Here is a 16444-nt window from a genome sequence, read left to right as displayed (position 1 = left end):
TTGGTGGATGGTGTTACAGGGAAAGCTTAGTGTAACCGGGGTAGATGTACAGCAGTTTAAAGTCCTGTGATGTGAGACTGAACTCATTTCTGTTTTTCTCTCAGGGGGAGTCGGTGAAGTATTTCCTGGACAATTTGGAAAAGCTCGGCCAGTCGGTAAGTCCCGCCCACTCACCGACAGACTCACATCCCTCCAGAGATGATCGGTGTGATAGCGCTCAGCTAGTCAGTAGAAAACGGAAGTGAAATCGTCGTCTTCCTGTATTTAGTCACGTCTCCACACTGGGCTGGTTCTCCATGAATCTACCTGCAGGTACATCTGGATGTTCCACAAACACTGCTCATCTCCAAGGAAAAGAAAAAAGAAATGTACACAAACAGTTATTTCTGATATATAAACATAATTCTTAAATATTTAAAGTTGTGTTGAATTAAAACCGCTACAGTTTTTCTTCATAAAGCTGCACTTAAAGACACTTTAATTGATTAAATGTAATATTTCTACTATTGAAACTATTGAATTTGTTTAGACTAAATGTTGTGGGAAACAGCAGATTTGATATAAATGTTATACCTGCCTTTGCCATATCTTTACTATGTTTACACTGAAACTCAACTCAGTGAAAAGTTGTTCTGTAGAAAAACGTAAATAAATGGAAATTATTTATTCTATCTTTGGTGAAAATAGAATAATATACTTCAGACACAAAGTATTAGATTTATATTTGTTATATTTGTGTAAAATTAAAGTAGAATAAACACAGTGAGTTCAAAACACAGTATTTGTTAAAATACTTGTCTCAGGTTAACGTCTTAGCTTCTTAGCTTCGTACAAAACTTTCATACTTTCACCTTGTATTTTTCTTTAATGTTTCCTTCAGACGGCTGTACGCTCTGATATTTATATTTTACATTATATATATATGTGTGTGTGTGTTTCTATTTGATATTATCTATATATTTATATTATACTGTACATGCTGTGTTTTATGTGTGTTGCATTTTATTGTTGGAGTCTGTTAAAGGAGAGTTTTTGTCACTGTTTGGAGCAGACAGTCAAGTTTTTCTATTCTGTTCTGTTCTGTTCTGTTCTGTTCTACTCTGTTCTGTTCTGTTCTGTTCTACTCTGTTCTGTTCTATTCTGTCTGTTCTTCTATTCTGTTCTACTCTGTTCTGTTCTATTCTGTTCTACTCTGTTCTGTTCTGTTCTACTCTGTTCTGTTCTACTCTGTTCTGTTCTGTTCTACTCTGTTCTGTTCTATTCTGTTCTGTTCTGTTCTACTCTGTTCTGTTCTATTCTGTTCTGTTCTGTTCTACTCTGTTACTCTGTTCTGTTCTACTCTGTTCTGTTCTACGCTGTTCTGTTCTACTCTGTTCTGTTCTACTCTGTTCTACGCTGTTCTGTTCTACTCTGTTCTGTTCTACTCTGTTCTGTTCTACTCTGTTCTGTTCTACTCTGTTCTATTCTGTTCTACTCTGTTCTGTTCTACTATGTTCTACTATGTTCTACTCTATTCTGTTCTACTCTGTTCTGTTCTGTTCTATTCTGTTCTATTCTGTTCTGTTCTGTTCTACTCTGTTCTGTTCTGTTCTGTTCTACTCTGTTCTACTCTGTTCTGTTCTGTTCTGTTCTGTTCTATTCTGTTCTATTCTATTCTGTTCTATTCTACTCTGTTCTATTCTGTTCTACTCTGTTCTGTTCTACTCTATTCTGTTCTATTCTGTTCTGTTCTGTTCTATTCTGTTCTACTCTGTTCTGTTCTGTTCTGTTCTATTCTGTTCTGTTCTATTCTGTTCTATTCTATTCTGTTCTACTCTGTTCTGTTCTACTCTGTTCTGTTCTATTCTGTTCTGTTCTGTTCTATTCTGTTCTACTCTGTTCTGTTCTACTCTGTTCTATTCTGTTCTACTCTGTTCTGTTCTGCTCTGTTCTATTCTGTTCTACTCTGTTCTGTTCTATTCTGTTCTGTTCTACTCTGTTCTGTTCTATTCTGTTCTGTTCTATTCTACTCTGTTCTGTTCTATTCTGTTCTGTTCTACTCTGTTCTGTTCTATTCTGTTTCTGTTCTATTCTGTTCTACTCTGTTCTGTTCTGTTCTACTCTGTTCTGTTCTACTCTGTTCTATTCTGTTCTACTCTGTTCTGTTCTATTCTGTTCTACTCTGTTCTGTTCTACTCTGTTCTATTCTGTTCTACTCTGTTCTGTCTGTTCTGTTCTGTTCTGTTCTACTCTGTTCTATTCTGTTCTACTCTGTTCTGTTCTATTCTGTTCTACTCTGTTCTGTTCTACTCGTTCTATTCTGTTCTGTTCTGTTCTACTCTGTTCTGTTCTGTTCTACTCTGTTCTACTCTGTTCTGTTCTGTTCTACTCTGTTCTACTCTGTTCTGTTCTGTTCTACTCTGTTCTGTTCTGTTCTACTCTGTTCTGTTCTACTCTGTTCTATTCTGTTCTACTCTGTTCTGTCTGTTCTACTCTGTTCTGTTCTACTCTGTTCTACTCTGTTCTGTTCTGTTCTGTTCTACTCTGTTCTACTCTGTTCTGTTCTGTTCTACTCTGTTCTGTTCTACTCTGTTCTATTCTGTTCTACTCTGTTTCTGTTCTACTCTGTTCTACTATGTTCTACTCTATTCTGTTCTACTCTGTTCTGTTCTGTTCTATTCTGTTCTATTCTGTTCTATTCTGTTCTGTTCTGTTCTACTCTGTTCTATTCTGTTCTGTTCTACTCTGTTCTGTTCTGTTCTATTCTGTTCTGTTCTACTCTGTTCTGTTTGTTCTGTTCTCTTCTGTTCTGTTCTATTATGTTCTACTCTGTTCTGTTCTACTCTGTTCTGTTCTATTCTGTTCTGTTCTACTCTGTTCTGTTCTATTCTGTTCTGTTCTGCTCTGTTCTGTTCTATTCTGTTCTGTTCTGTTCTATTCTGTTCTGTTCTATTCTATTCTGTTCTGTTCTACTCTGTTCTATTCTGTTCTATTCTGTTCTATTCTGTTCTACTCTGTTCTGTTCTACTCTGTTCTGTTCTATTCTGTTCTATTCTGTTCTGTTCTATTCTGTTCTGTTCTACTCTGTTCTGTTCTACTCTGTTCTGTTCTGTTCTATTCTGTTCTACTCTGTTCTGTTCTATTCTGTTCTGTTCTGTTCTACTCTGTTCTGTTCTACTCTGTTCTGTTCTATTCTGTTCTATTCTGTTCTGTTCTACTCTGTTCTGTTCTACTCTGTTCTGTTCTGTTCTATTCTGTTCTACTCTGTTCTGTTCTATTCTGTTCTATTCTGTTCTGTTCTGTTCTATTCTGTTCTACTCTGTTCTGTTCTGTTCTATTCTGTTCTACTCTGTTCTGTTCTGTTCTGTTCTGTTCTGTTCTATTCTGTTCTACTCTGTTCTGTTCTATTCTGTTCTGTTCTGTTCTATTCTGTTCTATTCTGTTCTACTCTGTTCTGTTCTGTTCTATTCTGTTCTACTCTGTTCTGTTCTATTCTGTTCTGTTCTACTCTGTTCTGTTCTGTTCTATTCTGTTCTACTCTGTTCTGTTCTACTCTGTTCTGTTCTGCTCTGTTCTGTTCTATTCTGTTCTGTTCTACTCTGTTCTGTTCTGTTCTACGCTGTTCTACTCTGTTCTGTTCTACTCTGTTCTATTCTGTCCAGTTCTATGCTGTTGGTTTTCAAAGCGTGACTCAGTGATGACTCAGAGACCACATCGTGTCATGAGCAGTTCCACGGTTCTCTCTAAAAGCAGTTGAACATTTTTCTCCTGGAGCTCAAACTGAAGCTCTGGATGGTGCGACCTTCATGTGGATGATCTTCTCTGGTGATGGAGGTAGATCTAGACCAGGTTTACCAGTGGAGGAGTCTGGCTCAGATATGAACCTGTTTGTAGTTTTTTACCTCAATGTGGTGACGGCTTCATCCTGAACTATGAAGTCTGAGATCCACCTCAAAAACCCTCTTCAGTCAGAAAACTGATGTCAGAACGAGTTTATTACATAAACTGATTATTATTATTATATTAATAATAGTAATATATTAAATAAAGTGATTAATAATCATAATAAGATACTACATAAACTGATTAATAATAACAGTACTAATAGTTGACGTTCTTTAACTCACTCTACCTGCTTCAAACATATCATATTCTGGGTCCGACTTTGTTCCATATTTCAGGATATCAGTTTCAGTTTTGACCAAATCAAAGATAATTAATGTTTTTGATTGAATATTCTGGTAATAAATACCAATAGATGATCAATGATTTGATCAATGATCTATCAGCTGCGGCTCCAGAAGTATAAACGGATCAAACATTAAAAGAGATTTATGGGATGTCTGCATCAGCAGCTGAATACATGCAGGTTTCCATGCTAACGGGATGCATCCATTGTGATGCTGTAGCGCTTCATTCAGAGGTTCTAGTGACGTTCAGATCAGCAGGGTGGAGATAAAACATCTGAACCATCAGGAAACATCTGGTTAAATCTGACCTCTGAACAGAACCTGGACCAGTTTGGTCCACAGTTACGATGGAGATCTAGCTCCACAGCATCAGTTACCATGGAGCTCTAGCTCCACAGCATCAGTTACCATGGCGATCTAGCTCCACACCATCAGTTACTATGGAGATGTAGCACCACAGCATCAGTTACCATGGCGATCTAGCTCCACACCATCAGTTACTATGGAGATGTAGCACCACAGCATCAGTTACCATGGAAATCTAGCTCCACAGCATCAGTTACTATGGAGCTCTAGCTCCATAGCATCAATTACTATGGAGATCTAGCTCCATAGCATCAGTTACTATGGAGCTCTAGCTCCATAGCATCAGTTACTATGGAGCTCTAGCTCCATAGCATCAGTTACTATGGAGCTCTAGCTCCATAGCATCAGTTACTATGGAGCTCTAGCTCCATAGCATCAGTTACTATGGAGATCTAGCTCCACAGCATCAGTTACCATGGAGATCTAGCTCCATAGCATCAGTTACTATGGAGATCTACCTCCTCAGCATCAGTTACTATGGAAATCTACCTCCTCAGCATCAGTTACCATGGCGATCTAGCTCCACACCATCAGTTACTATGGAGCTCTAGCTCCACAGCATCAGTTACTATGGAGCTCTAGCTCCACAGCATCAGTTACCATGAAGCTCTAGCTCCACACCATCAGTTACCATGGCGATCTAGCTCCAGAGCATCAGTTACCATGAAGCTCTAGCTCCACTGCATCAGTTACCATGGCGATCTAGCTCCACACCATCAGTTACCATGGCGATCTAGCTCCACACCATCAGTTACTATGGAGCTCTAGCTCCACAGCATCAGTTACCATGGAGCTCTAGCTCCACACCATCAGTTACCATGGAGCTCTAGCTCCACAGCATCAGTTACCATGGAGCTGTAGCTCCACAGCATCAGTTACCATGGAGCTGTAGCTCCACAGCATCAGTTACCATGGAGCTGTAGCTCCACACCATCAGTTACCATGGCGATCTAGCTCCAGAGCATCAGTTACCATGAAGCTCTAGCTCCACTGCATCAGTTACCATGGCGATCTAGCTCCACACCATCAGTTACCATGGCGATCTAGCTCCACACCATCAGTTACCATGAAGCTCTAGCTCCACACCATCAGTTACCATGAAGCTCTAGCTCCACAGCATCAGTTACCATGGAGCTCTAGCTCCACAGCATCAGTTACCATGGAGCTCTAGCTCCACACCATCAGTTACCATGGAGCTCTAGCTCCACACCATCAGTTACCATGGAGCTGTAGCTCCACAGCATCAGTTACCATGGAGCTGTAGCTCCACAGCATCAGTTACCATGGAGCTGTAGCTCCACAGCATCACTTACCATGGAGCTGTAGCTCCACAGCATCACTTACCATGGAGCTCTAGCTCCACACCATCAGTTACTATGGAGAGCTAACCCTCACTCTAATATTCAGATACCACCGTAATGTCCGAATATTTGGATATTCAGGTCCAGCCCTACTCGAGTGTCATAAAGTTCAGTTCAGTGAGATCTTCGTCCTTAGAATCACGATTTGGTTATTTTTAGGTACAACGGAGAAAACAAAACAAAACAACAAAACATTCATAAAGAGCAGGATCAAAACGTTCCAGGTAGAACTCCCTCTGGTACTTTTCCCCACAGATTTCTGACAGGATGTGTAGCTGACAGGAAACACTGAACCCAGAACATTTCACACCAGTGTTGGACCAAACAGTCCAGTTAGACCTCCAGTCAACAAGCAGACATGCTGGTGATGCTCATTAGTAAATGCTGTATTATAGTAATAATATCAGCATTTTCTGCCACTATTCAGTCCACTGTGCACTGAATGAGTCCCTCAGTCTGACTCCTGGGTTTGTTTGTAGATGTCAATATGATGAGTAGTGGACCAGCTAAAGGCACTCTTGTAGGTTTTTTTCCATAAACTGAACCAGATGTTTACAACCACAGATGTTCAATAGGATTTAGATCCGCTTCACTTCCTCTGGTCCATGTTTAGTGTTTTACACACCATGTCACCAAACGGCACAGTGACTACTGGTAGCCCTATAAATAGGCTGACTGATTACCAGTTTGTAGACACCTGTGATGCTAATTAGAGGACACACCTTGATTGAACATGTCCCTATGGTCACATTATTTTCAGTCTTTTCTAGGGGTACCATCATTTTTGTCCAGGCCTGTTTCATGAGTTTATTTTTTAAAATATTTCTGTTAAACCATGGTTCAAAAGCAATGTCTGTTTTTCATTGGTTAACTTTCATAGAATTTTTATTTATTACTTTTGTCAGATGCAAATTATTTCTGTGACTATTGTGGGTTTTTCTTTCATTAACCGAGGGGTACCAATAATTTAGTCCACATGTGTACATCTACATCTATCTTCAGATACATCTATCTACATCTACATCAGTGCTTCTCATTTTTTTTCTGTCGGGCCCACTTTCAGAGGACAAAAAAGAAAGGTCTAGAAATTATTTTAAATTTACAGTTTTACAAATTTACAGTTGTTGTTGCAATTTTTATCTTTTGTAAAGTCGTCTCGCGGGTTGAAATGGACTATCGGGTGGGCTGGTTTTGGCCCGTGGGCCATATGTTTGATACCGCTGGTAAAAATAATTGGAGTAGATGAGCCAAGTACATGACGTGATCAAGTACGCTGGTGTTCCAACTGCACATTAATGATGCGTTCTCCCGTTCTCGGGAGTCTGTACTTCCGAGTCTGAACGGCCAGCGCATATATGGACCAGCGCAATTTCAGTATTGTTGTACGCTGCAAAAAAAGGCCGACGTTCAAACAATAGTTCAGCTAATTAGTTCTGTGTATACGGTTAGGGTTCTACATCTGTCTTCACTTACATCTATCTTCATCTTCATCTATCTACATGTATATCTACATATATCGTCATCTACATCTGCATCTATCTTCATCTACATCTGTCTACATTTACATTTACATCTATCTTCATCTACATCTGTCTACATTTACATTTACCTTCATCTACATCTGTCTACATTTACATCTACATCTATCTTCATCTACATCTATCTATCTACATCTGTCTACATTTACATCTACATCTATCTACATTTACATCTATCTACATCAATCTACATGTATATCTACATATATCTACATCTACATCTATCTACATTTACATCTATCTACATTTACATCTACATCTATCTTCATCTACATCTGTCTACATTTACATTTACGTATATCTTCATCTACATCTGTCTACATTTACATTTACATCTATCTTCATCTACATCTGTCTACATTTACATTTACATCTATCTTCATCTACATCTGTCTACATTTACATCTCCATCTATCTACATCTATATCTGTCTACATTTACATCTACATCCATCTACATCTACATCTGTCTACATTTACATCTGCATCGATCTTCATCTACATCTGTCTACATTTACATCTACATCTATCTACATCTACATCTGTCTACATTTACATCTATCTTCATCTACATCTGTCTACATCTACATCGATCTTCATCTACATCTGTCTACATTTACATCTATCTTCATCTACATCTGTCTACATCTGTCTACATTTACATCTATCTTCATCTACATCTGTCTACATCTGTCTACATTTACATCTATCTTCATCTACATCTGTCTACATCTGTCTACATTTACATCTATCTTCATCTACATCTGTCTACATTTACATTTACATCTATCTTCATCTACATCTGTCTACATCTGTCTACATTTACATCTATCTTCATCTACATCTGTCTACATTTACATCTATCTACATCTACATCTGTCTACATTTACATTTACATCTATCTTCATCTACATCTGTCTACATTTACATTTACATCTATCTTCATCTACATCTGTCTACATTTACAACTACATCTATCTACATCTACATCTGTCTACATCTACATCTATCTTCATCTACATCTGTCTACATTTACATCTACATCTGTCTTCATCTACATCTGTCTACATTTACATCTACATCTATCTACATCTATCTACATTTACATCTATCTACATCAATCTTCATCTACATCTATCTACATCTGTCTACATCTATCTACATCTATATCTATCTACATCTACCTTCATCTTCATCTATCTACATCTATCTACATCTATCTACATCTACCTTCATCTTCATCTATCTTCATCTATCTTGAGATAGAGAACAAGAATGAATAAAACGTATTCATAGTAAAGACAAACCCTACTGCTGTGGTTTGGTCCTGCTTGGTTTCTTAATTATTACTCCGTCAAGAAATGGCAGAGTAATGTGACAATCGGCGTACATTTGTTTGTAAGTCTCTCTGTCTGTGTGTGTGTGTGAAACATTACTCAAAAACAAATAAACGGATTTGGATGAAATCTTCAGGGAAGGTCAGAAATGACACAAGGACCAAGTGGTTAAATTTTGACAGTGATACGGCTTATAGTGTGGATCCACGGCTTTGTTAAAGATTTCCAATTGGGAGATAAAGCTGCTGGCACGGCATCGCTGTAACCATGACAACAAGTGAACACGGTGTCAGTTACCTGCTGACGATCAAATGATTCTGATCCTACTACAAAATGACTGATTTATCAGTTGGAAATCATACAAGGAACAAATGATTAAACTGTGGAGTGTTTCTGAGTCCCGCTACATATTTAAGATAAGATAAACTTTATTGATCTCACAAAGGAGAAATTTACCAAGGGTTAGGGTTCTACTAGGGTTAGGTCATGTATAAAGCAAACCCCAGCCAGACAACGGTGAAGCTCCTGATGTTTCACAAAGCCTTTACTTATGTTCATCCAACAGCCTTATTTTGAACACAGATCCACCTTTCTGTCCTTCACTCCTTTCTTCAGGAAACACCATCAGATTTTGTCTCCATTCCAGCTGCTACTAAGTCTAGACACGTCCTTTACTAGACAGCAACAGCTGGAACCGTTTTCTTTCATCTTTACGGGAATTTTCAAACTTTTTGTCATGTCAAAAAAAATGCTTCTTAGTAGTGCTGGGTTGAAAAAATGGATTCGCCGATTTTAAATCGATTCTCATTTAAATAAAAAAAAAAAATCGATTCGCACGTCAAAAGATCGATTTTTATTCACATATATTTTTACATTTATTTTTTTCCTGGGTGAACTTTAACCCCACTAGTGACGTGACTCGAGCAGGCGCGGCGTGAAGATACTGAGAGTTCTCTTTACAACATGGCGTCGGGCGGTAGCTGTGCAGTTAGCCAAACTCCGGATTTGAAAAGGCCAGAGTCGCTGAAAGCGGATATCTGGAATTATTTCGGGTTTAGGAACGACGATTCGAGAAAGGAGCTTGACAAGAGCAAAGCCATTTGCAAGATATGCCAGATGGAGGTAAAGTTTTGCGGAAACAGGACCAACCTCAGGAACCACATGCAGCGACACCACCAAGACATCATGTCCAAGGCCGCCGGACAGCAACAAAACAAACTTAAGGAAGCTCTACAACTACCAGCTAGTTCTCCATGCGCTAACAAAATAACCGAGGCGATAGCGGGCTTTATTTGCAGTGCCATGGTCCCGTATTCCGTTGTTGAAAACCCGGGCTTCAGGCGGCTCATCAAGGTATGCGAACCACACTGTTATGGTGACACGAAAACGCATGGCTGAACAAGTTATCCCAAACATGTATGACGTAGTAAAAGAAGAGGTGAAAAGCAAGCTGCAGTCAGCTGAGATATTGGCCATTACAAGTGACACGTGGACGTCCGTGGCTACGGAATCTTACATGAGTGTGACAGCACACTACATCGATGAGGATTGGAGCCTCATCTCAAACGCGCTACAGACTCGAAATAATCGATTCTGAATCTCAAGAATCGGAATCGAATCGATTCTTGAAATTTGAATCGATACCCAGCCCTACTTCTTAGATAAACACTTCCTGTGTCGCTGGAATGGTGACAAAATAAAAGCCTGCAACATTAAAAATATGGCTTTCAAAATAAAAGCATGGAGGGAACTGTTATTTTAACACCATCAAAACAGAGGCTTGTCAAAAGTGATGAACTGATCAACAGACCTTTAGAAGAGTAATTTACACACAATTCGGTATAAATACATAACATGCACATGCATAGCACATGCCTGTGCTCAGCACAAGGTCATTTTTTATAAAAGCTTTCATCCATGAGAAATAATCCAATTAACTGAGCAGCCTTGGAGGACTGCACTCTGAATGCTTTTCTAGAATTTCTGAAGCTCTCTTCCTGCTCTGTCTGAATAATAAGTCAGAGGACATCCTGGGGACAGTATCCGGGTTTCTCTGGTCTGTCCGATGACTCCTCTCCTCTGGAATGCTGTGAATGTGGATCTGCTGGAGTCATTCCCTCAGACTCACGGTTCCTGATGATGTTACATCAGAGTTTCATTTATCATTTGTGAAGTCTGCCGTCACTCCCTAGAACACAGGGAAGCTGGATATATAGTAGAACCCAACCTGTCAGATAGTTTGAGAACCTCAGCCCAGTCTGATACCACCTTAAGGAGGTCTGACCAACCAAAACCAAACTTCAAGCTGTGATTGGTCAGCAATGTGGAGGTGAGGCAGTGTGCTTCTTCTTTTAGTTCTTCGGCTGTTGATTTTTTTTTTCACCATGAAAACATGAAATCTTGTACAGATTTTCTGAAAAATCTGAGCTGTCTCCCCTTAAACAACATCATGTCTTCCTCTTTTCCTGGAAACCTTTTGTCTTCACAGTCCTGTTTGGTTTCTAGTGTGGGCCAACAGTTGGTCTGTAGAACTAAATCTGAGACACCAGAAGGTCAGACTCGCTGTTCTTTTGTGGTTTTGAACAGTGTGTTTAGTGCTTTATCTGCTGGTTTCTGGTCTCAGACCTCGATGGTCAGACGTGATTTCTGTTCTGAATGGAGGAGACACTGATGCTCATTTTCAGACCAGAGGGAGGACGAGGAAGACTCAGGGGGAAAGTACAAAGATCTGAGGAACAAATGGAGACCTCCACAGGTCGAGCAGTGGTGGTGTGAACTGGACCTAAATGATGGACGTTGGTTTGGTTACAGAAAGAATCATCTAAAACTCAACAAGAACTTAGGAGGCAGCATTGACTCTCAAATTTCATTTTTATTTTATAAATTAGCAGCAATATACACATGTATTTGTTCTTATTGTTGGTTTGTTTTTTAATGGTAGGAGCACTGCTGCTTTTCCTAATAAAGTGAAAGGAACTCATTTAGTCTCATTTTATGGATCCTGTGTTCCTACATTTGTGGGAGAAGATTATTTAAAGATCAGTGAAGTTATTGTAGAAATGATGATGCGAGTTCTGTCTGCGAAACCACAAATGCAGATAAAACTGGCAATACATGTTTTTGATTTTTATTCTTCTTTTATCAATAATATCCATGATGAGTTGTTCTTCAAGATAAATGAGGTTCTATGAACAATCTGCCTTGTACTGAATGAATAATAATAATTGTTGTTGTTATTTATTATTATTATTATTATTAGAAGTGTAACGGTACACAAAAATCACGGTTTGGTTCTCAGTTAAGGGGAAAAATGAAAACAAAACCTGCTGATATCAGAGCTGGTCTGACTTTCTGGCTGAAGTGTGGATGAGAAGAAGCTTCATAACGGGCTCTATCACCTAAAATAGGAAATATATTTTAATGTAATTGCTTTTTTTTAAAAATAATACCATTTAGTTAGGCTCTTGTTTACCAGCATGAATATACTAGTAGGCTAAAAAAAACACAATCTAGTCATTTATCTGTAGCAAAGAGCACAGCAGTAATGTAAAGTTACTGTAAGCTGACCTTCATCAGTTTAAAACCTCAGTTCTGAACAACGGAGTATGGCCGTAGATCTGCTGCTATGAAAACACCATGGACTTGGTTATTGCTTTAGCCCGTTCTGAAATGCTCGGCAGGGTTTGATGAAATGATGCTGGGAGCATCGTTTGTACAGTTCTGTTTTTTCCTAGCAGTAGGGATAGCTATACTTGGATGGAGCTTTTTCTAATGTGTGTCTAAGTTTGAGGTGTTGCTGGATGCAGCTGAGGACCGCTTCACAGTGTCGGCATACGGCTTTCGTCTTGTCCACTCGTTCTACTTTTTCATACTTCACTGGGAAACTGAAGTGATCCCAAACTGGTGATTTTAATGACGCCGGAGCGTCTTCCAGCTCTAGCTTCTTCTAGTTGTTGCTAGCATTAGCCATGAAGCTCCGGCAGGAGGAATAACGATCCGTCACATCCTGTGGTTCCCTGGAAACTCCTGCTTGTTTTTAGCTCCCCAATACTACGCGACTGTAAGCCAGAGAAGGTCCAAGGCAGCTGTGGGCACTACGAAGTTTTAGGTTTCGCAATTAAAACAATTCTGTACATTGGCCATTCTTAATAGTCTTAAAATTTTTGTACGAGGTACACCTCTGTACCAAACCGAATGGGCCTGTACTGAACGTTTCGGTACGAATACGTGTACCGTTGCATCCCTAATTATTATAAGAATTGTTATTATTATTAAACTGAATCTGTGCTGAGAAGTTTTGGTGTAAACTTGGAAGAAATGGAAACTGTTGAATCTGTGGAACCTTTTTCTAATCAATCGATGATCTATTGGCAGGACTACCTTCCCAGCCAGCAGGACATCCTTCTGGCCAGAAAGCCCACTAAAGGCATCCACGAGTACAACTTTGAGATTAAGAATGTGCCCTTCAAAATGGTGGACGTCGGCGGTCAGCGCTCTGAGAGACGACGCTGGTTCGAATGCTTCGACTCCGTCACCTCCATCCTCTTCCTCGTCTCCTCCTCTGAATATGACCAGGTGAGTCTATGACAACTCCGTTTCACTGAAACCTGGAGCAGAAGATCTCGCAGTAGAGTGAGACAAGCTGTAGGTTTCTCCTAAAGATGTGGTCTTCAGCACAGAGGCTTGGAGATCTCCTGGTAATTTAAGTAGAAGATGTTCAGGTGCTTCAACTCATGAAACTTTGTACATCTGCATGAAACCTCTTGACTGCCAAATCATCACATCTTCTCAGGACACTCTACATAGCACGTCCAGAACCTTCCAGTATCATAGAGAAGCTGAACAGCCACTGAAGCAGCACTTTGACAGTAGGGAAGGAGAAACTGTCCTGACCAGTCTGGTGAAGAAGGAACAGAAAACATGCAGCTCCAGAAGTACCAGCTGAAAGGTATCAGGACACAAAGTAGGAGGAAGGAAGACACAAAAGCTCAGGCAGAGAACAGTGGAGATACTGAAAGATTCTTATAGAGCAGATCTTCCACCTGATCAAGGTCTGCTGATGTTCAGGTGGTCTGGACTTCATGAGTTCTCCTGGTGGTCCACTTCTCCACCAAGCTGCATGCAGTAGGGCTGATAGTTTCTGTATATCTTGCTGACATACGTAGAACAGAGCTGACTACATTCTTCAGAGAAGCAGAACCAACAGATCACTTAAGTTTGTGCAGTAGAACAGGGCTGTAGAACCAAAGTCCACTTTGTGCATTTCTGTTTCGAAATCTGGGAAAAGCTTCTTCCTACATTCTGGTTTGGTTTGAGGTATTCCTGCAGTGGACAGCTTTGACCAGGGAACCACTTTGAAATGTTCTCACTGTATTAAAAAGCTAAGAGAACATATTGCCATAGTTAGAAGCCAGTTTTGTCTCAGGTCTTTCTGCAGGTAGAGCTCAACCAGCTTCTTCCTCATTCCAGAACACTCGTCTCTGTTACTTTAACCTCACATATCTGCCTTCTCCAGGTGTCTGATGGAGGACGGCAGACCAACCGGCTCAGTGAGTCCTCAACATCTTCGAGACCAATTGTCAACAACCGGCGTGTTCAGCAACGTCTCCATCATCCTGTTCCTCACAAGACGGACTCCTGGAGAGAAGGTCAAGCAGTATCGATTCAAAGATATTTCCCCTGAGTTCTCGGTGACCCACCAGCCTGTGGAACGTCCAGGGCTTCTGGTCGAATGCTTTCGCAAAAAGCGCCGCGAGCAGCAGCAGAAGCCGCTGTACCACCACTTCACCACGGCCATCAACACCGAGAACATCCGGCTGGTGTTCCGTGACGTCAAAGACACCATTTTGCACGACAACCTCAAGCAGCTGATGCTGCAGTGAGGGAACTGACCGGAGGAGGGCGATGGAAAGTGGTTCCACGGTGCCTTTTCCTAAGCAGAGCGGCGTTCCCCTCCTCATTGACTGTAATCAGCACCACTACTACCCTCCACGCTTGCTCTCTGCCTTACTGTTCACTGTGACTTTAAACAGACTTCTGCTGAGAGCTCCGGTCTTCTGACCTTCAAACCACTGTAAATGACCTCTAACCCCACTCTTCTTCTATGGTGTTTCTCCTATGTGTTGGTCTGGTTGCCTTCTTTCCTCTGCGGCTCGGAGTCTTTCTAGGTTTTAAAGCCGTCAGCAGGTGTTTGCAGATGTTCCTTCTGTCCAGAACCCGCATAGTTTTGTCTTCTGTTCTACAGCTGCTTTCCACTGGCGCTTGGTGATGACATCACTGGTTTGGGTGGGGTTACTTCCTGTGAACAGGTAGACCAGGGCTAACTCAGACACACATAGGAACACTTACTGCAGATTCCTCTTGAGTTTTCTAATGCTGCATTTCTTTTTCTAATCTGCTTCTAGACGACTGTTACTTATTTAAAGAGGTGGTTTGGATGGACCACTAGCGCCATGCTAACAGGCTACTGCAGGGCCACATGTTGTACTCTGCTGTTTCTCAGGGCACGTTATGAACCACTTCTAGATGATTTGAACCCATTGAGTCCAGGAACAGATTTGTGTTTGTTGTTCTGAAAGATGCTTCGAAAGCAGAACTCCATCCATCTTCAGCCTGGAGCATGTCTGACCATCAGGGTCTGGACAGAAAGATCTCCTGATTGCATTTCCATCTGGAATTAATGTGGTTTATATCTGTGCACCTGGTACTAAATACCTGGTCAGACCTCCAGGTTTACATCAGTACAGTGGAGATATGTGGACATTTGACTGTTGCTCAGAGAAAATCAGACATTTGAGGACGTCAGCATGAATTCTGAGGGTTTCATCACAGATGTTTGTTCCCAGTTTTCTTAAGTTTCATCGACCAACAGTTGATGATTTAAGAACATAATTGGCATGTTAATTTCTGGTGAAAATGGTTAATTAGTTATGTCACCATGCAAGTGTATTCAAAGTGCCCTTTACACAACTCTGAACCAAAGACGTCCAGGTCAGAGATCAGCTGTTGAGGCCCATCCACTGGTGGTTGGATGGTTGAAGGTCACCAGAGCTTCCTCAGACCTCATCATTCCTGCTGCCATGTTTCCTGTGTGCAAACCCAGACAGAACACATTTAACATCAGGACATGGCTTACAAACACTAGATATAAATATTCCAGCTGTAGGAGAAGGTCAGTCCATCAGTGCTGAACTCTGTGGATCTCCAGGAGTCTCACTGCTTCCAGATCTTCTGGGGTAAACAGCGAGTCACCGCTGGAAGAATCCTGGAGTTTAAATGTCTAAAAAAAAAAAACTTAGTGAAGCCCTGATGGATGTCCAGGTTGAAGATGGTCGGATCTCTGCTGAAGTCACATGGAATCACGTGGTTTATCTCCACTTCAGCTAAGAAGGTGCAAAAAGCTGTTTTTTTTTTGCAGTTTTTTTCTTCCTCTGAGTAAAATTGCCAACTGAAGTGTTGTATTATTCAGATCATTTTAATTTTTAAAGGTACCTGTCTTTATTTCCACACATCCTTAGTTAAACTAAAGTGAAGCAGCTTGATGTTCTGAAGATCCTCAGTAGGTCTCCTGGCTGCTCTCAGTGTATAAATCTATGTACAGTTCACTTTGTCCTCTAATGTCTAATATATGGTGTATTCCTCTCAGTACTAACAGCTGCTGGAACGCTCCACTCA

The 16444-nt window shown here is 40.5% G+C and overlaps 1 protein-coding gene across 1 annotated transcript in view; it reads left to right on the top strand.

The window, feature by feature from the left end:
- Nucleotides 1-16444, top strand: part of gna13b (guanine nucleotide binding protein (G protein), alpha 13b) — a 27136-nt gene extending 10692 nt beyond the window's left edge. The window contains 4 exon segments of the mRNA XM_022210078.2: nt 105-155; nt 13145-13345; nt 14286-14360; nt 14362-16444. Of these exon segments, the coding sequence (XP_022065770.2) occupies nt 105-155; nt 13145-13345; nt 14286-14360; nt 14362-14652 (618 nt within the window). The 3' untranslated portion in view covers nt 14653-16444.

The sequence above is a fragment of the Acanthochromis polyacanthus genome, chromosome 21 (genome assembly GCF_021347895.1).
Source record: "Acanthochromis polyacanthus isolate Apoly-LR-REF ecotype Palm Island chromosome 21, KAUST_Apoly_ChrSc, whole genome shotgun sequence".
Taxonomy (NCBI): domain Eukaryota; kingdom Metazoa; phylum Chordata; class Actinopteri; family Pomacentridae; genus Acanthochromis; species Acanthochromis polyacanthus.
Note: the sequence above shows the minus strand (reverse complement) of the source record. Positions and strands in the feature narration are given on the sequence as shown.